The 27,950-nt window shown below is 35.0% G+C and overlaps 4 protein-coding genes across 17 annotated transcripts; 3 read left to right on the forward strand and 1 right to left on the reverse strand.

Moving 5' to 3' along the window:
• The first annotated feature begins 3,413 nt into the window (after window positions 1-3,413).
• LOC106438807 lies at window positions 3,414-5,473 on the forward strand. 14 transcript variants are annotated; one of them, XM_048776031.1, is made up of 7 exons: window positions 3,414-3,638; window positions 3,721-3,790; window positions 3,857-3,951; window positions 4,031-4,117; window positions 4,182-4,393; window positions 4,745-4,799; window positions 4,982-5,473. In XM_048776031.1, the coding sequence occupies exons 2-7, from the start codon at window positions 3,721-3,723 to the stop codon at window positions 5,207-5,209; spliced, it is 747 nt and encodes a 248-aa protein (XP_048631988.1). In that variant the 5' UTR covers window positions 3,414-3,638; the 3' UTR covers window positions 5,210-5,473. The 14 variants fall into 14 exon arrangements, with proteins under 14 accessions (XP_048631988.1, XP_013735545.2, XP_048631989.1 ...); XM_013880091.3 differs by having other exon boundaries at window positions 4,988-5,473; XM_048776032.1 differs by having other exon boundaries at window positions 4,991-5,473.
• Window positions 5,474-8,366: 2,893 nt separating this feature from the next.
• On the forward strand, window positions 8,367-14,672 carry LOC106438806 (uncharacterized protein At4g10930-like). The gene is made up of 15 exons (XM_013880089.3): window positions 8,367-8,568; window positions 8,681-8,746; window positions 8,999-9,084; window positions 9,230-9,320; window positions 9,414-9,463; window positions 9,656-9,725; window positions 9,799-9,908; window positions 10,305-10,370; window positions 10,646-11,037; window positions 11,165-11,218; window positions 11,352-11,427; window positions 11,526-12,546; window positions 12,635-12,709; window positions 13,102-14,130; window positions 14,206-14,672. The coding sequence occupies exons 2-15, from the start codon at window positions 8,684-8,686 to the stop codon at window positions 14,449-14,451; spliced, it is 3,429 nt and encodes a 1,142-aa protein (XP_013735543.1). The 5' UTR covers window positions 8,367-8,568; window positions 8,681-8,683; the 3' UTR covers window positions 14,452-14,672.
• A 768-nt stretch (window positions 14,673-15,440) lies between these two features.
• LOC106438805 (RNA polymerase II transcriptional coactivator KELP) lies at window positions 15,441-16,760 on the forward strand. Its single transcript, XM_013880088.3, has 3 exons — window positions 15,441-15,924; window positions 15,998-16,103; window positions 16,428-16,760. The coding sequence occupies exons 1-3, from the start codon at window positions 15,625-15,627 to the stop codon at window positions 16,517-16,519; spliced, it is 498 nt and encodes a 165-aa protein (XP_013735542.1). The 5' UTR covers window positions 15,441-15,624; the 3' UTR covers window positions 16,520-16,760.
• Window positions 16,761-20,652: 3,892 nt separating this feature from the next.
• On the reverse strand, window positions 20,653-24,121 carry LOC106443840 (tricyclene synthase, chloroplastic). The gene is given in 8 exon segments (XM_013885394.3): window positions 20,653-20,788; window positions 21,142-21,339; window positions 21,342-21,393; window positions 21,726-21,864; window positions 21,971-22,189; window positions 22,378-22,759; window positions 23,042-23,318; window positions 23,628-24,121. Coding segments are annotated over 8 exon segments (1,479 nt in total). The 5' UTR covers window positions 23,835-24,121; the 3' UTR covers window positions 20,653-20,783.
• Between the last annotated feature and the right edge of the window lie 3,829 nt (window positions 24,122-27,950).

Here is a 27,950-nt window from a genome sequence, read left to right on the forward strand (position 1 = left end):
GAGATCTCATCCACAGCCTCCAAGCCACCAAATCCGAGATTAAAACCAGCCCCACGGATTAAAGAAATCAAGCAAAGACCGATTAAACCCAGAAATAAAACAACCAACACTAACAGAAAAGCTAAGTGCCGACAGACCATCACCGAAGAAGAAGGTGTGGTCTCCGGAGTCAAAGCCGGTCGCCCATCAATCGAAAGATGCGACACCGGAGCAGGGGCCGGACATGCAACACCGCCGGAGCCGTCCATGCCGGGAAGAGAACGCGAGAATCGAAGATTAAACGTCGCCATAAAACAACTTTTCCCGACCGACGGTGGTACAGAGAAACCACACCGCCGGTCGGAGATCGCGATTCCAAAAATCTTTTCTAGAGAGAGGTCGGAGGATTTTTTTCTCTCTCTTAATATACTATACTGGTTTGTAGTATTTTCATGCGAATTCTCTCATCAACTAAGAAAATGTTTATTTTTTTACCTCAAAAGAAACTTACAAATGTTTATTAATAATAATAATGGAGTCGACAAAAAAATGGATTTAAAAATACTCGTTATACTAGATTTGGGAAAATTGCCAAATAAATCTCAAATTCTTACATTAAGGCCAAATAAATCCCCATTTTTATAAAAGGCCAATTTAATCTTTTTTTTAATATATCTCATTATTATTTGCAAAATAATTTTATTTGCTCAGAAGAAAAATTGACTCTCTACCGGATGCTGTCGTCCGAGCGTGGATGTTAAAAATTGGTAAAGAAATTTTTTTATACCAAATTAAACTCACTGATTTTTTCATATTTTCTTAGCAAAACAACATGCATTTTGTTTCTAAACAACATGTAGTTCGTCAAAAAGATATGCTTTTCTCTTCTTATTGAAATGTTTAAGCGAGAAAAGATCTTGCTGAGTAAATTTCATAATGCCTTACCTCCGGGATCTTCGCGAAATTTCTACTAACGTGCGCACGTACTGCAACAGTTAAGGAAAATGGCTCGTCTTCTCCTCTTTAAAATCTCGTATCCTCCTTATTTATTCGATAACTTTTACATCAAGAGAAAAACCAACAAAACCTCCAAGCGTAAATTTCTTTAGAGAGTGTTTCGTAGTTCTATAGTTCGTAGGGGCTGTTCACGAGTGTCGCGTGATATTCTATCATGGTTTTATCCTGAGATTCTTATTCATACCGTTGCACTTACGAGCGAATATTAAGAATTAAGGAAAGAGATTTATCTTGACTCCATGGTCTGTTTTTCAAAAACGTTTCTATTTAGTCTTTCCTTGAATCATCGGTTTCCTTAGCATCGTGTTTTGTATTTATGTTTATGTCAATTCGATTTATGGCTTCCTACAATCTTAATTCTTAATCACTTTTGTATCAAAAGCTTTAATTGGATTGATTTATTACCGTTTTATAAATGATTTCTTTGAGGATTTATAAAAACGGATTTGCGATTTGCTTTCAGCACTTCCACGAAACATTTCTTTTTTATTTTATTTTAGAATGTTACCAAAACGATTCATTTCCACGAACGATTCTAAAGCGAGTTTATGAAATAACCTAAAGTCTATACAAACGTTTTCTGCAAACGCTTGTAAGCGAGTTTGCATAATATTTTTCAGACTTAAATTGATATGATTTAGTGATTTGTAACGCTTTTGCATTCTACAAAAACAATAAAAAAATGGCAATAAATGTTAGACTATTATTTTTGCTTAAAATAATATGTTATTTGTTGATTGGAGTACTAATTCGCTTTCATGTTTTCTCAAAAGGAAAATGACGAACAATAACATACCATTGATAATCAAACTCCACTATACGTTGCAGCAAGTAATAAAACCGTGACAACCGCTGGAACCACAACGACAATCGTTGCAACAACAACTACTGTTCCAGCGAGAAATGTTGGTGATGAAATCACTCTTCGTACCAAAATATTAGTTTTGTTGTAATATCTAAATTTATGTAATTATTATGTCTATATGTATTTAAAAAAAAATATGAGTTTATGTTTCATATGCTTGTTATATAATTCTAGTTTTAATATTTTATAAATCTTTTTTTGATTTTTATTTAATTTTATGTATAAAACTTGAATTATAAAAATAAATTTGAAATATTTATAAGATATAAAAAATTTAAAGATTACAATGATAAATAAGAAAATATTTAAATATCATAAATATGGTATGTAATTCCTGAAGAAAGAACGCACTGAAGCTAAGATAGTTCCTCCCTAATCATTAAAATCTTTTTAATATGTATAGTGTGTCGAATCTTCAAATATTTGGATTCATTTATGTTTATGTAGAGAATTTTTGAAATAATTTTTATCAACCAGATAAATTGAGTAAATATAGAATACAGAGAAAGAAATAGGTTGAGAAAGCCATAAGAGTATTTACTAAAATTAAATCAGAACTAGTTATTTCGGATCAAATAACTCATTCACAAAAAGTAGTCACCTCATCTCATTCATTCAACTCACCTTATTGCGAAATAGGATAGTTACAATAAATCTCCTCATCTCTTTTTTATTACAACAAAAAGTGGAAGCCAGATGCCCAATTTTGATTTCTATGCTAACAACATATAATGCTTGACTCCTTACCCTCTTTGCTAGGTGTATACGATATATCCGTATATATATATATCTTAGTTGATTCCAAAACAACAGCAGAAGATCTATTGAACTAAAAATGGATAAAATTTCACTTGCACATATTCATCTATTTCATTCTTAAATATTATATTGTTCTATAATTATGATTTCAATAAGTGTTTGATTCATTAACTAAATCTGAATTCTCGGGCCCTGCTATCTTTTTTCAATAAACATGAATTGAGAATCAAACTGTGTCCGTGTTTAAAGAGTTGGGCTGCAGGTATTTTCATCAAAAGCCATTATTCTCAAAACCAGAATTTCAGAGAACCCACAAAAAAACTGAAACCAAGATTTGAGTAAAAGTACGCAGAGATTGGACAAGTGAACCATAAGAGATACGGAAAACACAAGTTTGGAATCCGAATAGAGAAAAACACTGAAGCTAATTTTTTTTTTTGAAAATTAAAAACACTGAAGCTAATTGTAAGGACCAAATTTGAAGATATAAATAATAAGTTATAAACACAGATTTGAAGTTGAATAGTGAAACTTTAAATATACAATTTTATTTTCCAAAACTCTAAATTTGAAGTTTTGAATTTTTAAACTTTTTTTATAAAGCAAAAAATTATATATTTAAAGTTATGAAGTTTTTTTTAGATGCTCTATGAGAGAGAGAAAAGATTTTAAAACGTCGCATATTTTGTTTTCAGATTAGGAAATTTCATAAATGTGGGAAAGGATTCACAATAATATAGAATAATTAATTTTACTGAAAATCGAAAATATATAATCATCCAATGATATGGCCTATAGATTTTTTATCCAGTGATAATTGGACACGTATACAGAGACAGAAACCTTTAGGCATCGTAACAATAACCGGTTGGGATCCGTCGACCCAGATGATAAAATAGATCAACTGTTTCTGCTCAAAAGGTACTAACGAGTTGACTCAGTAATCTCTGGTTTCACTCGTCGTCGGATAAAAAAAAAGGAAGAGCATTTCCTTTTCTCTCAACTCACAAGTGAATTGGTTCGTGAATCCGTCAATTTGATTGGGAAAACTTGGGTTTTGGTTTAATTTGTGTTAATCTCCGACGTTCTGTTTTTTGCAGATGGCGAATGAAAAGCCTATTACTACGGAGACCGTTGCTCTCACCGAGAAGAAAATGGACATGTCTTTAGGTTTGTGTGTTTTTTTTATCTTTAATTTGTCTTTGAAAGCTCATCATCTTTGTATGATTCGTGTAGATGCTATTATCAAGATGTCAAAGCGCAACAACACCAATGTCAATAAAGGCAAGAAACTGAGAGCATCCGTAAGTAGTCTTAAACTGAGAGCATCCGTAAGTAGTCTTAAGCTTCTCAATACCAATTGTGATGTCTCTTTATTGAACCACTGATTGTTTTTTTTTGAGGCCGCAGAATAAAAAGGAGAAGTTTAATGGTGCGGCCAAAAACAGTACGGTAAAAGCTCAGCGTTATATGGACTCACGGTCTGATGTTAGACAGGTTAGCTTCTTTGTCTTGTCATTTGCTTTGTGTTTATGTTCTGACTTTATGTCGTAATTTTCAGGGTGCTTTTGCAAAGAGAAGGTCTAATTTCCAAGGACCTGTTACAACAGCTGTTGCTCGTGATGTTGCTTCTGGTGCTCCAATCCGTGGTAGACCTTATAACGCTGGAAGGATGGCTAATACGAATCAATCAAGGTCTAGACTGCTTGATAATTCTCTGATCATTTGCTTAATAACATGGGCTCCCCTCTATGCTATTCTACTCTCTCTGAGGTGAGAGGCTTATAAGCTCCTTTACCATCGGGTGTTTCTATGGGAAAGTTGCACGGGTTTGTATACTTATGTTTCGTAACTCCTTGCTGGGTGATAGATGGTGTTCAAAATAGCTATTCAAAATCATGCAGTTGAGTCTAAGGGGGTATTTGGAGGAGGAGTAGTCAGAGATTAGTGTGTTGGTGGTACTTATTAGATTTGAGGTAACTGAAGGGGTTCAGGCTCATTGACCAAAGACTTTGCTCATCTGTTAATAATCTGTTACCAAGAACACGGTATCAGAAGGTTGATCTATTGATTGATCCCCCTGCGTAGCTTTTCCAGTTATTCAGCTGTTTTTCTTTTGTGCAGGTTCATTACTCCACCAGCTCAGTATGGATCTGCACCAAGAGGGTTTGTCTCAAAGGTAAATTATTTATATCTATATCTTAGATAACCTTTGTGGTATTGGTTTCTGTCAGTAAGCATGGAAACGACCAACCAACCATGCATGAGTATCTTGTGTGTGTTATTATATGAGCATTATGATGACTTAATTGGCATATCCATATCAAAATAATGAATTGATCTTGATCTGCAAACATAATGCAGCAGCAGCAATGGGAGAAGATAGAGCAGAAGCAACCAAATGGAGGAGGGCAGAGGCAAGGGCCTCAGACGCTGGACTCTCGGTTTGCAAACATGAAAGAAGAGAGGATGAGAATGAGAATGTTTACAGAAAAGGGAATCAATGTAGGCAACAATGGTGTTGGACTGCAGTACCACCAGCAGCAGCAACGTCCCTGGGGAAGAAGAGCCGCAAGATTCCCCAACTGATTAATGTGATCCGCAGAACAATGGCGTTACTATTAATGCAGTTTGGTTTCGATTCAATTTATGAAGTGTACGACATTCATTTATGAGTCTTTCTCTTCTTGGAGACTAGCAGAAGAGGAAATGTTGAATCTTTGGTTGTAATTGGTGTGTTCTTTTGGTCAGGGAGGGATATGAAAATTGACCATTTTCCCCTAATCTCTTTCTTGATTGGGAAGCTTGCACAGAAATGTAATCACATGAAATGAAAGATTTCCCCTTATAGTATTTGTAAGCTTTAGATTGGTACATCAAAATAGTTAACTAAGTTCAATTATAAATCTCCACTTAATCCAATTAACTATAGAAGCGCCTCAAGTTATAAAGCTTTGATGATAATTACGTTGGGCTGCTGATGATGCTAGTAAGGAAAGCTGCTAGTTACCGAACCAAAGCTTAGAAACTGAAGTCTTGTTAAAGAAAAACTTCATTGATTTCTCTGAAGTTGCAGAAGAGCCTCATTCTGTGTTGGTGAATGTTTTGCATTTGCAAGAGGAGACTGGTTAGAGAGGACAAGAACCACTTCTCTTCATTCTTTCACTCTGTAATTATTATATTGAAACAGATTGAATTTAACACATGAAAAAAAACTTGATGGAATTTATAAGAAGCTCATGAGATTCACCAATGGTGGAGAGAGAGAGAGAGGATCAGATATTCAAAAGCTCTTGAAGCTGCGTATTGATAGCCTAAAGATAACCGAGTCATATATATGTTTTCTTCATCAGTGAGTATCATTCTTTGATCTCCTCCAAGAAGAGAAGTATTCTTTGATCTCCACCAATAAGAGAAGTAGTCTGTTTGTTTCACAGACCTTGTACAATTTCAAAGTGCGGAGGATGGTGGTGGGTGATGGGGTTGCCACCGATTGGATGTGCACCGTACTACTTGCAGAAATACAGGAGCCACAATGGAGAGTGTGCAGAAGAAGTGAACAACATGATCATTGAGTCCAACTTCGTCATGAGATAGATACACTGTCCATCAGCTTAACCATGAGCTTCGAGGCGTGTCCATTATCTACTGCGACGTGTTTGAAAGCGCAATAGATATTAGGGCTGGGCAAATAAACCGAACCCGAAAATCCGAACCAAACCCGATCCGATAAAAATGAATCTGAACCGATCCGAATCCGACATAAATACCGAATGGATCCTGTTTTTTGGTATTTTGGGTTATGGGTATTATCCGAATCGAACCCGGACCTAAATGGATATCCGATAGAACCCGAAACATTTAAAATCACAAAAAAAACTTCTACCAAATATGATCTTAATTCTTAATATGTATCAAAAATACTTTAAGATATTATTGAACTTATAAAATAATTATCTGTTACATCAAATGAAGATTGATGGTGGAATGTGGCGGTTGATGCCTGAAGTTTTTAGATTTTGGTTTTGTTTTTATTGAATAATGTTTCTCATTTCATGAGAACTTATTTTTTGTTTTATGATTTCATTTATATGGTTTTCTTTATATCACTAACTACTAGGTTAAGATCCGCGCATTGCGCGGAGTGAACATTATATATAAAAATTATTTTATGTATTAAATATTTTACATATTATGAAATAATAAATATATATTGAATAATTAAAAGTCAGTAACTATTAGATATATAATTAAATTGGTGTGAACATATAAATCAATTTTATTAATCCAAAAAATATTATTTTATATTTGATAGGATATGTAATTAAATTTAAATGATACTAACATACATAGTATATGTTAGTATATTTTTAATATTAATGTCTATTAAATGATGATTTCTACTCATATATTTTTTTGATCATTTGTATCGTTTAAAAAAAATTAAATTACTAATAACAAAATTTTTACTGTGGGATTAATAGTTTTAGTAATTTATATTTTTTAAAAATAAGTTGTCAATGTTCGTTCAAAACTTTTATCAAAAAAATTGTTCAAAGTAAATTTTGAAACTAAATTATTTATGTGTTTTATATGGTTTATAGTTTAATTTAAAACGATATATATATATATTAAAATAATTAGTTAAATTAGACTTTTTACTTATATAATTTTGTAATCATTTGTATTTCTTCATAACAGAAATTTTAAACCATGGATCACAAAATTTGAATGTGAGGTTTTTAACAGTTTTAGTAATTTATAGTCGTTTTAAAAAATTCAAAATATAACATATACAGAAAAATCTAAATTTTTATTATATGGTTATTGTGGTTGGTTAATTTATTTAATAGTTTTAAATTAAACAAATATGATAGAAGATACACTAATTTTTTTTATCAAATCTTTATTATTCAAAATCATTAATTGCCATATATACTTTAGCCACATTAGGTAATTCCGTAAATTTTATTAAAGGAAATAATAAAGTACATTAATGATGAATTTATTGTTAGTTTAATAAAAAGTTTATTATATAATTAGATGGACCAACATATTTCTCTAATGATTCTAAGAATCAACCTAGTGATGACATGTGGCTACAAAAAAAAGTTGTAATGCTTCTCAAATAATATATAGGGGATGTTTATCTTTCGCTTGATTTTGAATGATCACGTTTGATGTTTTTTCTTATTTTTGAATCGATTTTACTTATGTTTTGGCTATTAAAATATGTACAAATCATGTATTTTAAATTCGAAGAACCGATTTTATTTATGTTTTAGTTACAAAATAGGTACAAATCAGGTATTTTTAAACCGAAGAACCGATTGGGACCCAAACCCGAAAGTACAATGGGTTATACCGGTTCTTTGAAGATTTACTAACCCCGACCCGAACCCGATAGAACCCGAACCGGTCCCGAACCGAACTTTTATATAACCCGAATGGGGTTGATTTTGATAAACCCGAAAAACCGAAACCCGAATGGATAAAACCGAAACCCGATTGGGACCCCGAATGTCCATGCCTAATAGATATCCTCAAGACCCACCAACTCCACGGTATACAACTTTGGGCTCAATTTATTCGTGAGTTAGCGTAAATGGCCCACATGAATCAGAAAGAGTTAGACTAGTCGACCCAGAAAGGTGAATAAAAAGCACGTGTTTCTTTCGTTGAATAAATGAAAGTTTTTATTCTTCAGCGAGACGAAGACGTAGTTTCATTTATTTTCCTTATTAACCCTCAAAGTCTGTATTGGGACTAGGAGGTGACGTCATCTTCACCCTCCGTGAATTTTCACACCTCTTTCCCGTTTTGCCCTCGGTGAGAGAAAAAAAACTTCACCTTTTCATCAATTTCCTCGGAAGATATTTTAATTTCATCCTCTGGGTGGGTTTCTGGAGATTTTTCTCTTAGGTTTCTTTCGTAGTTTCTGATCCGAGGTAGGTGGATTCTGCCTCTTTAAAGTACTTTTCTTCAGGGTTCGTTTCTCTCGTCGGAGGAAATCGATTTCGTCTTTGATCACTTCGTCTGGGTTTTTTTCCTCGTTTTCAGGAAATGGAGCTCGATTTCGACGCTGGGAACTTGCTTGAAGACGAAGCTGGTGAAGTTGGTCATAATGTTAGTGTAAACTTGGGACTTTCTGTGGCTATTTTCGTCGCTTTTGGTTGACCTAATCATTGGGTCCACTTTTATTTTTTTATCTTTTGAACCTGGAGCTTAAACTTGGAGCTGCAAACACTTGTATATGTAGCTTTAGAGTTAGAATCATGAACATTAACCCCGCTGCGTTAAGGATTTTATTTTATTCGTGTCACGTTTTCTAGGGCTTGTTTGTGCATTAGTTTTGATTTGTAGTTTGTTTGTGAACAGGATATGGCTGGATTTGAAGGGGAAAGGTGTGGGATATGCATGGACATCATTGTTGATAGAGGCCTTCTTGATTGTTGCCAGCACTGGTACACAATACCTTCTTTCCCTTTAGCTCTATGTTTTCTCAGAGTCCTCCTTACACCTGCCTCTGCTTTGTGTGCTTATGCACTCACTCTGTGTCAACCAGCAGGAGACTGATAATTTTTTTGTCTGTGTTTGATAAATCTTCAGGTTCTGCTTTGAATGCATTGATAATTGGTCTTCGATCATGAACCTCTGCCCTCTTTGTCAGAGAGAGTTTCAGCTGATTACATGTGTCCCTGTAAGTAATCTCTTTCTTTCTATCTCCAACATTTCTCATCATTTTTGTAAGTGGAGTTAGCTGATATGTTTTTTTTTCTGTTTGACTGTGAAGGTGAATGATTTTGGGGAAAGCAGCAAGGTTGATGATGTTTCGCTATCTGGGTACTATTTTCATGCTTCTCTTTTCCTCCCTGAAGGATTTACTTTCCTTAACGATCTAACTGGTGTCTTTGTTGAGTGGCTTATCATGAATTCCAAATGACATAACATGTGATTGGAAAGTTCAATATAGAAATCTGTACTGTGAAGCTGAAAAACTGCTGTAATCTGCTGACGTTAAGCGTATACATGCAGAGATGAAGATTGGTGCGCTGAGGAGGAGACTGACGCCCTCTCTTCTCCGTCACACTACATTGACGAAAATGTAAGTATTATCATATATGCCTTTTCCACGTCACTAAAAACTACCTTGTTTACCTTTCCTAATCATTTTGTAGGCAGTTATCTGTTTAGATGGAGATCTCTGCAAGATCCGTAACACCTTCAATTACATTGGAGGGGATTCCAACCTCGATACATCAATTGCTTGTGATTCTTGTGACACATGGTAACTATTACCTGTTGAACCTTATTCATGGCCTCTTTCTTATTTGTAATGTGTCATGTTCATTCTTTTACCTCCTTTGTTGATAACTGAAGTTCTTTGTCTGGTGAACTTCTGGTGCTATCTAAGTTGTTACCGTGCCATATAATGTTTGTGGCTTCTGTGCTTTTATATAAAGATTATCGTGTTGATAGCTTAGTTTCCCTACCGGTTTTTAGCGATCACCATCGCAAGAAGGAAGTTTATTATATGATATGTATACTGGTCTTGCACGTCCATGTACTTACTTTCTATTATTCTAGATTGTTCATCTTTAGAGCATTATTTTCTGGTCTTATAATTTGATCATAAAAGCTACCTTCTAATTGTTAGCTTCCTCTATGTGCTATGTCTTTACAGGTATCATGCTATTTGTGTGGGTTTTGATCTGGAAATCGCATCAGAGGATACATGGGTATGTCCGAGGTAGGTTCCATTCATATAATGACTATAGATGATTGCATAAAATATGATTCGATTTATTTCACCAATGCGGCGTTAATTTAATTGTCTCTGTTAGTATTAGCCGATTAGGTAGACATAGTTTTATGGGAGAACTTCGAGCCTTTCACTGATTTCCTTAACTAGAAAAGATACAGTTAACCAAATCTGAGTGAAATCTAATACTTAGCCATATTATCCCCTTTCTCTATATTTTTCAGCTATCTTGTCATAGTCTTTCGTCCTTTGTGTGTGAACAGGTGTCTCTCAAGTGAAAAACCACTCGAATCTGATGCTTCACCAAAGGAGACAACAAAGCCCCTGGAGATTCCTGAAAGCACAAATAGCGGATGCTCAGTCGAGGCAATTTATTCTGGAAATTTTTCAGTCACAGTTGCTGATGATGGCGAGACAGCTCTTGTCGTATCAACAGTCAAAGGAGACGAGTGGCCTATGAAACCAAGTGATACCAATGCATCGTTAGTTCAAGCTATGGTGTACGGAGATCCTAATAACTCGGGTAGGAAGGAAAATACAGAGCAAGTCCCAGGAAAATCGGAGCTCATGCAGTCCTTACCACATCAATTATCATCTGAATTACTACTTGAGTCAAATCAGCCGTTGTTTGCTGCACAGATGGAGATTAGAACAGGTATATTGATTATTTATACAAAGTTCTCTGAGACTTTGTTGTGCGTTCTTGTCACGTATAGATTCTCAATATGCTTTGTCCCTTGTTGCTTCTGGGCGTGATATTTTTGCGTTCTCTGCAACTGTAGAGCCTGTTATAGGACTTGAAGAAAAGGAGTGTCTACCGGTCAATGTTGAGAAATGTAAGAAACATACTTTCCTTTCTTGTCATGCTTATCTTCTGCTTTCTTTCATTTTTATGGCTAAATGCAAATGGATCATTACCTACATCTGCATAGTCTAACATGGTCCAACATGATGTATTGTGTTTGCCAGCTCTTTCTAGTACAGCCTTTTCCAACTCAGATGTTGCTAGTGTTGTCAGCTTAAAGAGAAAACATTCAGATTGCAGGTCAGTTTAACAGATGAAATCTTCTTTTCTTGGTACCATCATTCCCTCTTTACTCTGATTGGTGTCAAATGTTTGAGCGTGTGCCATTTCTTTACCAGTGGTAATGATGACAATTCGAAAATCAAGGCAGAGATTGCAGAACGTCTCGTTAAACCAAAGCTAGAGGAAATGGAAGAAAAAGCTGCCTTTCGGCACGAGAGCAGATCCCCTTCAAACAATACAACTGTTGATATATTCAGCATTGTTAAAGGATTTGGGAGTAAAAAGAAACCCACGCTTCCAAATACGACGGATAAGTCTTCAGAAGGAGAGAATGCTGTTGGTTTGAGGGTAAAGAAGATTAAGAAGACACCGGAAGATGATAAAGAGTCATTGGTTCTGGTTGAGAAACTAAGGAAAGAAATAAGAGAGGCCGTTCGTAACAAATCAATGGAAGACATCAGAAAAGACCAGTTTGATCCAAAACTCTTGGCCGCTTTCAGAGCTGCTGTGGCAGGTTCCAAAACGGATGAAGCACCTAGAAAAATTCCGGCTGTGGCATTGAAGGCAAAGAAATTGATGCTGCAGAAAGGAAAAGTCCGAGAGAATCTCACTAAGAAAATTTATGCAGATACAAATGGGAAGCGGAAAAGTGCATGGCATCGGGACTGTGAAGTTGAGTTCTGGAAGCATCGGTGCATGAAAGCTGGAAAGCCTGAGAAAATTGAGACTCTGAAGTCTGTTCTTAGCCTCTTGAAGAAAAATCCAGCTGACACCGAGAAAAATGTTTCATTTGAAGCCCCACAGGCTTCAAATCCTATTCTCTCCAGATTATATTTGGCAGATACCTCTGTGTTCCCGAGAAATCATGATATCAAACCTCTTGTGGGATCGAAAGAAACAGGACTGGACAAGACCTTACCAAAGAGCAGTGATGTCAAAGGGAACAACTCAAATGCTGCTGGATCAAAAATAAACTCGGGAAGCAAACCGCCTATTTTTGAGAATCCAGATGAGCTGAAGAAAGACAAAAGGAAATGGGCATTGCAGGTTCTTGCTAGAAAGAAAGCTTTAGCAGGCAGCAACTCAAGCGAAGACAAAGAAGGCTCTCCTGAGCTCAAAGGGAATTATCCATTGTTGGTGTGTGATTCTCGGCCCTTGCTTTGTCAGCTTTTAGATATCTGTTGTTTTGAAATTGTTGCTTGTTTGTTTCTACGATTGCTGTCAGGCTCAACTTCCAGCTGATATGAGGCCAAACCTTGCGACCAGTCGCCATAATAAAGTTCCTGTTACAGTTAGGCAGGTACGTGAGTAGCTTTTTACTTCAGCTTCTAATTCTTCGTGGTATTGTTTAGTTCTAGATATTGAAGGGGAAGTCACGGGCTTTTGATATTCTTTTAGCTCTGGGTCAAATAGCATAATAGGCTTGAGCTATTAGCACATGTTTCACTTGTAGAGGAGGTCTACAATACAAGATTTCATGCTTGTCTATAGCTTAATGAGTGCACGGTTATGTGTTGTTGATTTGAAAAAAAAACTGGTGAAATAGCTAGCCTATCACTCTATGTGCTTGTTTTGGTTCATAAGCAATGTGTACACGGTTATGTGTTGTTGATTTGAAAAAAATCGGTGAAATAGCTAGCCAATCACTCTATGTACTTGTTTTTGTTCATAAGCGAATCACTCTTGCTGCAGGCACAATTATACCGGCTGACAGAACATTTATTGAAGAAAGAAAATCTTCTGGAAGTTCGAAGAAGTGCAGCAACAGAACTAGCCGTTGCAGATGCTATAAATATCGAGAAAGTGATCGCTGACAAATCAAGTAGCAAGGTTGTGTATCTGAATCTATGCTCACAAGAAATACTGCACCATTCAGAGAGCAAAGCGATGGACAGTAATGCTGTAGAACCAAGTACTTCACCACCACTGTCTAATAACGGAATAGAACATGTCGATGATAAAGATTCAAATGATCTAGCCGTTCTTCAAGCGCTCAGAGCAGCTGGTCTTGTTGATTCACCACCAAACAGCCCGAACCGTTCATCAGAAGTTCCTCCAGATAAAGAAGACAGTTCTTTTGACAAAGCCAGGGAGGCAGTAGGCCCAGATAATGTACTGGACATTGGTTCAGTTCCTGATACAGACATCTTTGGGGATTTTGAGTATGAGTTAGATGACGAAGACTATATTGGTGCTACCAAGGCTACAAAAGCTGCAGAAACACAGCAGGATGAAGGTTTGACTAAGGTGAAGGTAGTTTTATCCACTGTTCAACCTGAGAAAGTTCTAAATCAATCTGAGGTCTTGGGGAATGAAGAAACAACAATAAACCAGGAAGGGACAACAAATGGTGAAGAAGATGGGAAGAGCTTTGTTCCTATGGAGCCTGTACCTGAAGCTGAGGCTGAGGCAGAGGGAGAAGGAGAGGGAGGTGAGATCCTTTCTTTAGCTGAATGTGAAGAACTGTACGGACCTGGTACAGAGAAACTAGTTGAGAAACCTCTCACTGAAGGATCTGCTGATAACGGTCTTCAAGCGAAAGCACCTGATTCAGAGTGCGAGAGCAACACGCACAGAGAGTTCATGGCTTCAAACTTCGAGAAGACTTCCATTCAAGAGAAGAAACTTCCCACAAGGATCCCAAACTGTAATCCAAGCGAGAAGCCGTCTAAAGAAGAGAAAAGCAAAGCTGATGGGTTCAGTGACTCCATCATCAAGAAGGTAATAAAAGCTATTAAATTTCTTATGTCAAAATCGCTCATTTCCTGACAGTTCTCTCCTTTTGTTCTTTTATAGGTTGAAGCATACATCAAAGAACATATCAGACCACTGTGTAAGAGCGGAGTGATAAACGTGGATCAATACAGATGGGCAGTGACGAAAACCAGAGAGAAAGTGATGAAGTATCACAGCAAAGCCAAGAGTGCTAACTTCTTGATCAAGGAAGGCGACAAGATTAAGAAACTCGCCGAGCAATATGTTGAAACCGCCGCTTCTTCTTCCACCGGAGCTCACCACAAGGAGAAGGACAAGTGCAAGTGACAAGCAGCAGATGCGTAAATAAGATGACGAAGGAAACAACAGCTAGTTCAGTCTTAAAAACAGTATATAAATTTAAGTTATCTATCTTTTGTCTTCTCCACGAGTTTTGGAGATTATTATGTCATCGCTCAACAGGCCATTTGCATTAGAATGCAGTTATGGAAAAAAGAAAATTTGAAGATGGGAAGTTATATTATATTACATGGAAGAGATTATTCTCATTTGTCAGTTTTAGAACTTACGGTATTTCATATAGTGAAACATTTGCGAATAGGATGCGGGTTCTGTCCAAATGGCTGGTTCGGTTCAGTTTATCCGTTTTTTTTGTTTAGTTTAGTTAAGCACAAAAATATAGCTGAATCTAACTGAACGAAAATTTTATTTTGCATGTGGTTAGTTTGGTTAAGAAAATGTTATCAAATTAACAAGATTTTGGTTTCGGTTTAATTTTTATCTAAGAACTTAGATTTTCTGGTTAATTTTGATTAAAATTTTTGGTTATTTTGGGTTGAAATTTGATTAATTTGATGACTACTTCAGTTTAAAATTTTGGTTTGTATTGGTATCGTTATAATTTATTTACAAGAAAACGAAAACTGAACTAATAACAGAATCTTTTAGGTTCCGCGACAAACGGTTTAACTCGATTTTAACAGTTATAAAAACGTATAGATATATAGTATATATAGATATTTTTGTTACTGTTAACTTTGGTGCGGTGCGGAGTATTAAGAAAGTTGTTATGAATATAAAAAATACTTTCTCAACTGAAAATGTACATACAGACTCTGTATTTATACATAAGCGCATACGGTTTAGTAAAAGGAGGCTAAACCGATGTCTTACCAAAATGATTAAGCAAAAAGAAACTTAACCAAATATATAATCTAACCGGTACTCTAATACGGAGCAGTATTGAATCTAGTAAATGCTTAACCGAACCAGATTGTCATAAAGCTGACTCCGGTTGAAGTATTGGGGCTCACTCAACTTATACGTAGAGTGAGCTAACGGCTGCCACGTAGGATCATCGAAACGGCACCGTTGGAACCGGAACCAAACCGGACAAGAGGAGAAATCTCCGATTACCTGATTTGGTTAACCTCCGTTATTAAACTAGACGACAGAGAGAATACTCAGAGAGAAGCCGCCGCCAAAAAGAAAACCCTAAAGATGGAGGAAGAAAGCAAGGCGAAGATCGAGGAAACGGTGCGAGAGATTCTGAAGGAATCGGACATGACGGAGATGACAGAGTTCAAGGTCCGTAACCTCGCTTCGGAGAGACTCGGCATCGATCTCTCAGACAAATCTCACAAGGCGTTCGTACGCGGCATCGTCAAGTCGTTCCTCGAAGAAGTGGAGTCGAAACAACAACAACAACAGGACAAGGAAGAGGAAGAGGAAGAAGAAGAAGAAAGAGCTAAGGAGGGAAACAAAGAGTTTGACGATGACGGCGATCTCATCATTTGCAGGGTAATGGTCACTATTAAATCTCATACTCTGATTCAAAACCATATGAATGAATTGTTTATGGATTTTTGTGTAGCTGTCGGATAAGAGGAGAGTGACGATTCAGGAGTTTAGAGGAAAGAGTTTGGTTTCCATCAGAGAGTATTACAAGAAAGACGGCAAAGAGCTTCCTTCTTCTAAAGGTAACTACTACACTCATCACTCTCTTTTAACTTCTTTCTTCTTGTTGCCAATATTAAATCATTTACTTAAGAGTTCTTGTTGTTTTGGATGTATTAAGTTCCATTTTTAGGATATACTAAAATGCTTTTGATCAAAAAATAAAAAAGTATACTAAAATGCTTAGTCCCAATTTGGCTGCTCAACATGTTTTCTATTAAGACCACACGCGATCCGCTCTTCAAAAAGTATAACAAACTAGTGAACTGTGTTCAAGCAGCCAAAATGGATACGCCATGATCTGTTTCCAGTCTCTGATATATTATATTTTATTATTATTTATGCAGGAATAAGCTTAACAGACGAACAATGGTCAACGTTCAAGAAAAATATTCCAGCTATCGAAGCTGCTGTCAAGAAAATGGAATCGCGTGTCTGACGAACTTGTGGTTGATTCTGCTTTCAGAAACATATGCAAGTGTCTTGTTGAATCAGTGGTGCAAAATGTTATTGTGTTTATGTAACTTATTTTCTTTCTTCGGTTGGTCGTAATGTGTTTCTAAGAGGACCTGGCGAACGAGCCACTATCATCAGAGTATTCAGTAGTACTTGGCCCTGTTCGTTTGCTCACCCAGGTGATCCATCTGGGTGAAGATGCAAATTGATGTTCGTTTAGTGTATTATAATGCTACATCCAGATGAATCACCCAGCTGAATTCATCTCAAATTCTCACCCAAATGAAGGTGAGTCTTGATGGTGCATCTGGATGCAGATGCATCTAGTTCAGTCCAAAATAATAAATGACAAAAATGATCTTTTAAAATCAAAATATTATTTTCAAACCGTAAATTCTATTTTTTTTTTTGCATTTACATTTTTTCGCTATAACCAAAAAATGTATTTTCTCGCAAAACGGAAAAATACACTTTCCCGCCAAAACTGCAAGATGCATTTTTCTGCAAAAAAAACATAAAACATATATTTTCATTAAAACTCATTTTTCGGCTAAACCAATAAAACCACACTTTTCGACCAAAACCCAAAAAACGCATATTCCCGCCAAAACTTCAAAAGCATTTTCCGGCCAAAACCGCAAAAAGCATTTTCCCGCCAAAACCGGAAACAACGCATTTTCTCGCCAAAACAAAAAAAAAACGCATTTTCTCGCCAAAACCGAAAAAATGCATTTCCCGCCAAAACCGAAAAACGCATTTTCCCGCCAAAACCGGAAAACGCATTTTCCCGCCAAAACCGGAAAAAATGTATTTTCCGCCAAAACCGGAAAAACGCATTTTCCCGCCAAAACCGAAAAATATATTTTCCCGCCAAAACCGGAAAACGCATTTTCCCGCCAAAACCGGAAAAATGTATTTTACCGCCAAAACCGGAAAATGAAATTTTTCCGCCAAAACCGGAAAAACGCATTTTCCCGCCAAAACCGGAAAAATGTATTTTACCGCCAAAACCGGAAAATGAAATTTTACCGCCAAAACCGGAAAAACGCATTTTCCCGCCAAAACCGGAAAAATGTATTTTACCGCCAAAACCGAAAAAACGCATTTCCCGCCAAAACCGGAAAAACGCATTTTCCCGCCAAAACCGGAAAAACGTATTTTCCCACCAAAACCGGAAAATTGTATTTTTCCCGCCAAAACCGGAAAAACGCATTTTCCCACCAAAACCGGAAAAGCGCATTTTCCCACCAAAACCGGAAAAATGTATTTTCCCGCCAAAACCAGAAAAATGTATTTTCCCGCCAAAACTGGAAAAATGTATTTTCCCGCCAAAACTGGAAAAAATGTATTTTTCCCGCCAAAACTTCAAAACACACTTTTTCCGTCAAACCCGCAAAAAACGTATTTTTCCGCCAAAACTATAAAAATGCACTTTATCGCGAAAAACACATATTTTCTCAAAAACCGCAAAAAATATTTTCGGCCAAAACCGTAAAAATGCTATTTTTCCGCCGAAACGTAAAAAGTTATATTTTAGTCATTTTATTAACAAGTCCATCTAGATGGAGATGAAAGTTAAAAAATGACAAGCAAACGAACATAGTTGCATTCAGATGATTCATTTGGATGCATGGACGAAATGAAGAAACGAACAACACCCAGATGGAGCATCTGGATAAGACATCTAGATGAACCATCTGGATGCATCTTCCAGATGTACAAACGAACAGGGCCCTAGTATCTATATCGGTTTAACCGTTTCAACAAAACCACTTTCTTACGAATTGTTTATAACTCTTCCATTTTCCAAATTCCGTTTCTTCTTTCGCGGCGACCCAACTCTTCCAGGGCCTAGTCTACCTTGCTTAACAACGTATTCTATAGTTTTCTTATTTATTGGCGGCAACGAAGAAGATATCGAGCTGAGAAACTCTTCCAAAAATTTACTGAACCTGACAGTACACACTGTGTTTTCAGATATCATCAGACTGAACCACTTGGAGACGTTTTGGTTTTCCTTACCGGACAAGAAGAGATTGAAACGAAGTTGAGCAAAGAATGAAAGTTTTGGGTTCACAGAGCTCTGAGATCATCCTACTCAAATCTCACGACCGAACTACAGGCAAAGAAAGTGTTTGATCCAGCCCCTAAAGCTGTCATGGAGTCACTTCTTGAAACTCCTATCTCCAAGGCTTCCGCATAGCAAGAACAATGTTTCAGGCGTTAAGGACTTGGAGGCCACCACGATACCTGAAAGTGCAAAGAGCAAACCTGGCAAGTGTTGAAGAGTCTAGCTAGGGATCCAACATGTGTTCAACTTTGACTTCATGGATCCTCCACCTGAGAACTCTATTAATTAAAGGCTCCACGCTCTTGGTGCTTTGGATGGAAAAGGTGAGATTACTTAGTTGGGAGAAAGGATGGTGGAGTTTCCTGTTGATCAAAGATGATTGTTGGTTCGGCTCGGTTGAGATAGCCGCCATGTTTTCTACAGGAAACTCCATCTTTTATCGACCATGTAGGAACCAACACAGAGAACGTTGGCGATCACATTGCCTTGTTAAGGGTTTACAACTCCTGGAAAGAAATGAACTACTCAAGTCAATGGTGCTACTGAGAACTACATTCAAAGAAATTGCTAAAAGGTTTCAGTAAGAAGTGGTATATATGATGACTTCCTTTTGGTTTGATTCATGGTCGTCTATGTGGAGATCGTGGGTGGGCATTGCAGCTCATGCGACAGTATATTCATCCAGTTGGATTTCAGAGTGGCTCAAGAGTTAGGTGTGAAACTCGGATATGATGTTGGATATGCTCCATTAGACTTCAGACAAGACAGTTATCACGTACATGACTGATGGGATGCTGTTGCAAGAGCTTCTCTAGAACCGAAACTCGATTTTAGCAAAGGTTAGGCCGACTACATGCAAAAAGTGTTTGATCTCTGTCACTCTGAAGGTTCTCATGGCAGTTGACATTCAGGTTTATTCCGCTGATGCTCAGTGAGTTCTGTGTCCGCAAAGGTCTACAAACATGGAACAGGTTACAGGTGTTAATGATGGGCAGCAAAGAAATACATACAGGTGCTAGATGCTGGGCTGAACATAAGCTTCTCATCATAAGAAGTGCTAAGCGACGTTTATAACTTGCTTTTGTAAAATTTCATTCATTTACTTATTCAAAGTCCATGATAGTGGCCAAACCAGCAGCATTTATAGTTAATTGATAATTTTTATAGTTATAAATAGAATTTAGAGTGTGGGGAGACAATCGGCCTTTGTAGCCGGAAGAGTTGATTGAGAAAGAGAGATCTGGTGGTGATCACAACTCTTGAGATTCTAGTAGTGCATGTCCTCAAGCTTCTCCGAGGGATCAAAGGCTGAGAAATCGTCGTCTTTTCCGTAATCGTTGTAGTATTCTTCTCCGGTGAGCTCCTTGTGTAGTCGCTTGTAGTACCAGCTAAACAAGTCAATATCAGCTATTGTATCACATCAATCAATAGTACATCTGTACAAGTATATGGTAATTTTTAGTTCTCTCTCCAGACAGTAGGAAATAAAGTCTGGGTAAACATATCATGTGTGTTCTGGTTTCTGTTACTTGCTAGGATAGTGCAATCCTAACACATATCAAGTTCTAAACGGATTGAAGTGAAACGTGAATTGAATCGAAACCTTAACACAAAAAGTTGAATGATGAGAGTAGTAAAAAGTAAAAACTAATTCGTTTTTATTACTTGAGTGGCCTTAAACAGCCGATTATGTACAAAAGCAACTGCCTCTTACATATTCGGAGGACTTGCAGCAAACATAGAAACATTCAAAGTAGCTACTAAAACTTTCAGGCTCCTACATTCTCAGAGCTTATTCCATCTTTTATGACTAAGTCCAAAGACCAAAGTCTAATAAGACCAACAATTTATTTAAAAACATACATAGTATACAAGTTAGTCCAGAGGAATGGGGCTAAAGAGTACGGACATGACACGATCAATGACTTTAGATTTCTCTGGACAGCCATGGCCATCTCCGTATTGATACATGCATTGCGACATGCGTGCCAAATTTATTACTGTTTCCGCAAAATCTTGAGGGATCAGCGAAGAGTGATTTTCTATTTTCTCATAATTCATTTCATCCCACATGTCGTTGATCATCTTGTGCACGTGCATGCGTGCTTTCTCTTCTGAAACTCCGGTCTCGTTCATGTAACATTGGATCGATTTGAGGACATCTCCTCTCGCCATTTCATCCTATATATATTCATAAAATATAAGACAACCATATTATAAGTTATATATTTCACAACTACGTATAGACATGAGGCATATAGAGTTCAATTTTATTATAAATGTTTAAATGCAATTTTTAGAATACAGGTTGTGGAAATTGTAATCATTATGTTAAGGTAGTTTTTGCAAAGCGGTAAAATTTCTATTGGTGGCAAGCTTCGACTAATAATTTTACCTAGATATAAACCGATGGCTATAATAAAAAAAGTGGTTTGGTCTAAACGGGAAAAGCGGTTACAATTGGTGACAAAGCTTCGACTAATAATTTTACAAGTTGAGCTAAAATTATATAAACTTGGAAGAAATTGATTTACCGGCGAGGTTACAAGATCGTTGGCTAGACGGAACACAGAGGAAGAGCATCTGACGATGTTTTGTTGGTGTTCGGACAAAGTCTCCAAGACTTGAACAGAGAGTTGGTCCGAGAATACACAGTAGAAGTGAACAAATATTGTTGGGGACGAGATTGAAATCCAAGCATTTTGCATGTATTCTTCCAAATTTGGTTTGTACCCTCCTTTGTACCACATTGCTTCTACTAAATATGCCTTGCATACATCTGCCCACTAAAATATAATAATCTAATTAAAATAGGAGTATTATTTTACAGTATTTACAAGATTTTCAAGGATTTGGAAATATGATTATTTTGTGAGAATGGTTTCTTTGTTTCACAGAACAAATCGAAAAATATATGAAAAATGATATAACCTAATAATCATAAGAAACTACAAGTACGTATATATATATACATCAACCATCTGAAACTAGGTACTCATTAAAATAAAGTATTTCTACAGAAAATATACTTTCGAAAATGTCTTCCTAAATTGTCTTCTTAAAGTGATAAACTGTTTTAACAAAATATCCAAAACAAAGATAATTGGTATATACTTACAGACTTTTTGAGGAAAGGAATCACGTTGATATCTTTATTTCTGAGGATATCACATCCAATGTTATTTACTTCATTGTAAACAACAAGAAAACACAACCTCATGTACTCGGGGAGGTCATCAAGACGATTCACATCCCAACTGCAACATATTTATACAGAGAAAATTTAATCAGTATCATGCTTTATCGTAATATATAAAATAACCAAAATAATTGATGTAGAAATAGAAGTGTGGGAGTCTTTACTTTTCAAAGGCGGCAGTGAAGAGTTGAAGTTCTTCAAGAGTGCCATAGATATCGTAGATGTCATCGATAGTTGTAAGAAGTGCATTTACTTTGGTTATTATTCGTCTAACATTCCCAAATTGAGGCTCTTGGATTTGTCCAGTAGTCCAAAAATAATTCTCCACTATCCTATCTCTTGAAAAGTGAAGTTGATTAGCTAAACCTGTCTCCCTCCACCAGCTTTACAACACATGTATAGCAAGAGGAACATAAAGAGTTAAACTAAGTTATTTGAATTTAAAAAGGCTGGAATACCAAGTTAAAGTTTATGAGTTTTTAATCTTAGAACTCATAGATAAATGTATGGCTTATGTATTTATTTTATTTAAATAGATGTAAATTGATATATGATTATAGTTAGTATATACCTGGAAACGTATTTGAGTTCTTCTTGATAAACAGCTTGTACGATATTGAAATCGAGCTTGGAGAATTCAAGTAACATAGGGTTCTTGTGAAGTCTCTTTCCATACATATCTATGTACCATCTCGTGGCTAGCCTTCCCATTCGCCAATGATATGGCATATCTAACGCTTGGACCACCATCTCCACATCACAGGATGCAAGATCTTTACTACCATGAGTATCAACAAAGTTTTTGAGTTGTTGTGTTGCAAAAACTCTAACGTTTTTTTGCAGTTTAGTGTCCGATTTTGTTGAAAGATATGACGCCTCGTACAGAGATAAGAGGCCATTTATATCATGGCTGTCAAACTTTCCACAGTTTTCCATGAAAACATCAAATACATCTGTAGTAAACAATTTCATTAGATTTAGATACCAAATCTATTGTTAAAATTTAATCATATTTATGTTTCTTATTCTCTGATCTACATGGAAAACATCGTTTAGGATCTAACTAAAAACAGTTTAATAAAATATATTAGAGACTACAAATGGTAAGAAAAATTAAACAAAATAAATTTTAAATAAAAAAAATTCTGATTAAAAATCTAAAACATGCTATTAAAAGGAAAAAAGGAAGAAATTTATTAAAGAGAGGGTTTAACATTGTACAAGTGATGATTTACCTTCTGGAACATTGAAACCATGTTGTCTGAGCAGTCGGAATTCGAGTGCAGTAGCATGTAGATCGTATTCCATGTCATACTCCACGAAGTTTCTTCTATCTTTGTGATAAGTAAACGTCAAAATATTGTCGATTTCCCGTTCAAAATGGTAAGAAACGCCTAGTTTTTGCAGATCGTCAATGAGCTCCAATTGTTCGAGATGAGTGGTCCTCTCGTCATTGAGCATCTTCCTCACATTTTCTTTCAACAAATCTCTCTCATGCACACTTTCATCTTTCTGAAACCAGTGCACATTGAAAACGAACAAAATTCAAGAACTCAATTATACGACATCGTTTTATATTTATATTTTATTAATGGGAAATATACTAAGATCATGATTAACTCCAGTTTCTTAACTGAAGTTCTTAGTTTCGGCTAAAAGATAATTCTTAGTTTTTCTTAGTTAAAAACTAAGAAAAACTAAAAACCGTCTCTTAAATAAAATATATAAGAGCCGTCTCTTAGCTGAAAAGTGTAAAAAAAATGTGACATCATGAGTTAAGAACCTCGGCTAAAAGACCGGATTAATCATGCCCTAACGTACCGTATATTTATTCTCGACCGAGAGGAGGTGGTGATGGTCCCAAAGAGAAGGCTGATAGTTTGCGGAACGACGAAGCACAACTGGAGACTCATCGGCCCTTGTTGTTTTGGCTACTATGGTGCAAGTGAAAGACCGAGGACGTTGGATTCGCTTCACAAGGCTATTCCTGTAAATAAGAGGTGAACCCATCTGCAGTAGACTAGCCATTGAAGAAAAGTATTACTGTAGGTAGAAGGTACTTGGTAGTAGATACCTATTCGCATGAATATATATAGATAACATATAGTAGATGTTAAACATCATGTCCACGCATTTGCCCTCAATTATGCGTCTTTTAATATTTTTATAAATTTTGTAGTGCCATATTGTAGTTTGGTTCCCGTTTGGCTTATTATGAATTGCTTAATATAGTAGGTTTTAACCACGTGTCTTATAGTATTTTATATATTGGCTTATGATGGTTTGATTCCCGTTTGGTAACATCAATTATCAGGGGCAAGCTAGAGTCAATACTTAATTTTTTTGCCATATGACCTATAATAATTTGTAATTTGAATCTTTTAAAAATGTAAATAAAATTTAAAAGAAAGAAAAGAAAAAAAAACAGTAAGCTCATTTAACAAGATAAACTAGATTTTGACCCGCGCTTTCAAAGCGCGGAATCATTTCTTTTTAAAATTTTATTTAAATTAATAAATATTTGTCTAATCTATATTTTAATAGATTTTATATTTGTTTATAGTAATTTTTATAATTTTTTCTTCTTTATTTTTTATTATATAATAATAAATTTGTGTACTAATTAATTTGTGCAAACTTCTACTCAATAAATTTAATCATATTGTGATTATATATTTGCTAAGGTTATTTATTTATAATTTTAACTTATTAATTAAATATTATATGAAAAATGTAATAGACATTACGTTTTTCATTCTACATATTTTTAAATAATGCATAAATATTAAATTATAATTACACAAATATTAAATAATAATTATGTATTTAAATTGACTTATAATTATTTTTAAAAGAAAATATTGTTGGGCTTCTTTGACTTTAAGTTTTTAAATTATTGGGCTGTTTTGTTTAGTTGGACAGAAGCAAATGTGTTGGGCTTTTAATTTCTGAAAACCATTAAAAGCAATTGAAAAAAAAAATGAAATATTTTGTAATTAATAAGAAAATTCAGGGGCAGATTCATAAGAAGGATTCTGCTTTAATAGTATAGATTAACTTATGGACAAAAAGCGACAAAAACAACTTAACCTATTTATAAAATAATAATAATTAAAATTTTAAATTAAATTAATTAATATATTTTTATCCGATAAAAGTAAACAGATATAATTTAAGTTCTGAAATTCATATCTTTCAAAATATTCGTTAAATTTTATTAACCCTAATTTATGTCAACATTGACAGTAATTCAAAAACTTCATTTTTTTTAACTTTGACTGGCAACAAGAGATATCTTTATATAAGAAATTTGATCAAGTGTATTTAGTATTTTTTTTATACAGTGGTCTATTATTATATATGGTAACGTGAACTGCTTTTATATAATTAAGTTTTAATCACGTGTTTTTTAGTATTTTTATATAATGGCTTACTATTATTTGGTACATGAATTGCCACGGATAAGCTAGAGTTAATAATGGATGAATGTGCATCCATAAAAAAATTGAGCATATATATATATTTGTACTTTTATATTGTGGTATATTCGTATATATCTGGTAACATGAATTGCTTTTATATAATTATGCTTTTAATCACGTGTCTTTTAGTATTTTTATATAATGGCTTTTTTTAAAGTTGATTTATTATGAGAAATATTACATAATTCGATAACCGACAATATTACCTGCCTTATAAGAGTCTAACTGCATCACCTGAGCTGTCCTACAAAAATCATGTATGACCGAGTTTACTTGCACTATATTCAAGATCTCTTTTAAGTCTTTCCTCCGTAGCATGCATAATTGTTTAATAAATCGCTTTCTCCGGGAATTGAAACATGGACCTACTGGTGTAGAAGCATTAGTGAATCCTTAGTTAAACCATTGGACTAAAGGGGCTTCAACATATAATGGCTTACTATTATTTGTAATATGAATTGCCTCAGATAAGCTAGAGTTAAAAAAACTTAAACATACCCCCTCTGTTTCTTATTGTAAGTAGTTTAAGGAAAATTTATTGTTTCAAAATGTAAGTAGTTTCCAAATATCTAAATAACTTTTACATTTATTGGATATAGTGTAATCAATCGAATAATATCCATTTTTTATAATTGGTTAAACTAATTAATTAAATATTATTTTTCTTAAAGTAACAACTTTTTTAATATTAGTGTTTTTAGTCTAAACTAGTTACATTGTGTATGTTTTATTAATTTTAATTGAACTTATACTAATTTGTAATCCATCCATTAAAAGTAGAAAACAGTCCATTTAATATGATAAAGTAATTTAACCGAATTTTTAAAGAGAAAATGTCTAAAATAAAGTAAACATAGTTTTTTGTTACAAAAAAATAGGCCTAAACAATTTCCTAAAAGAACCAATATTTAGATATTTTAATGCAAGTACATATATTTTCCTAAATCAAATTCAATAATAACTTGAAATGATAGTGAATTACGATCACGTCCTTTGAGCAAAAAAAAACAAAACAAAACAAAATTTCAACCATTATAGTTTTGAGAATTTTGAAAGCAATGATGAAATCTGCATAGTAGAATTTACATCCATAATTTGGTTTTATAATTAAAACTTAAAATTATCACAACTAATTTGATTTAAAATTGATATAACTAATTTAAATATGAATAGTTTGAAAGTTTGTTAATAAAAAATGAAAGAATATTGATTGTACAATTCATGGTTTACACTATGGTTTGATGATACATGTGTGAAGTCCTATTTTTATAGTTATGGTGAGATTTAGTATTTGTAATTTTTCTATTAAAAATATGAAATTTATATTCAAGTGTTTAGTTGTATACATTAAATGTTTTCATATCTGACACAGTGTTAAATCAAAGGTTATTCTGTTTCGCATTTAAGGTTTAGAAAACTTAATTAGAAGTCATCTTAACATTTACATTTGAAGTTTAATATAGCTAAAGATAATTTTGAATATAAAAGATTTAGAAGTCTACTTAGTTGAAAATTATTAATTTCAAATTACAAACGAGTTAATTATTTTAACAGTTAATTAAATAAATGAATTATATTAAATAAATAAAGAGGATGGTGATTTACTGAAAAACGCAGAGTCCTATCACATTTGCTGTCCACAAACTTTGTCAGTTTGCTTCATCTCCACGAGCCCCTCACTTTCAAGCAGCTTACAGGATATTGCATTACTTGAAAGGCACGATAGGTCATAGCCTTTTCTACCCTGCTTCTTCAAATCTGGAGCTGTCTGCTTTTGTCGATGCTCATGACACTAGATGCAGTGTGTCTGGCTATTGTATGTTTGTTGGCACTGCTTTGATTTTGTGGAAATCAAATAAGCAAGACACGGTATCGAGTTCTTCGGCAGAATCTGAGTATCGAGCGATGTCTAAAGCAGTCCGAGAAATTATATGGTTTCGAAATTTGCTTCATGATCTCTGGATTGAAATTAAGGACCCTGCTCCTTTGTATTGCGACTACACTGCTGCCATACTCATTGCCAATAACTCTGTTTTTCACAAACGGACAAAATACGTCGAACGTGACTGCCATATTGTGCGTGAGCGAGTTAAGTTAGGCATGATCAAGATTTTTTAACATTCGTTTGGAGAATCAGCTTGCAGATATCCTAACAAGCCTCTATACCCTGCAAGATGGGACATTAACATATATGCTCCATCTTGAGGGGAAGTATTGGTTTATAGATATATGTTGTACATGGTTTAGTTAATCACAATTAGAATAATCAATCTTATATCTCACTTCTCAGATTTCCGATAAAAATGGATTTTTTGTTCTTGTATATGAGTCTTTCGAGACGTTTATCTAGACTGATATTGTTGTGATGTAAAAGAATGGCTTGAAGCTGGGAAGTTGCAGAGGGTAGTGTTGGTGATTATGAGCAAAGCTACTGGTGAAGTCTTGTAGAGTTGGAACTTTCCCATTGAAACTGATGCTGAAGTTGCTGAGAAAGGGTGAATCTTTTATTGTTGATAATGTTCTTGAAATTTAGTTTTCAGAATATGAATCTTGATTTTGCTTTTATTCAGTGTATCGAGGGACAAAAAAATATAACAAAATGGTTAATTGCGAGGATGAGTATTCTCAGGAGTAGCAGCAACACCTGATATAACTTTAGCAA

This window comes from Brassica napus, chromosome A3 (assembly GCF_020379485.1).
Source record: "Brassica napus cultivar Da-Ae chromosome A3, Da-Ae, whole genome shotgun sequence".
Classification (NCBI taxonomy): domain Eukaryota; kingdom Viridiplantae; phylum Streptophyta; class Magnoliopsida; order Brassicales; family Brassicaceae; genus Brassica; species Brassica napus.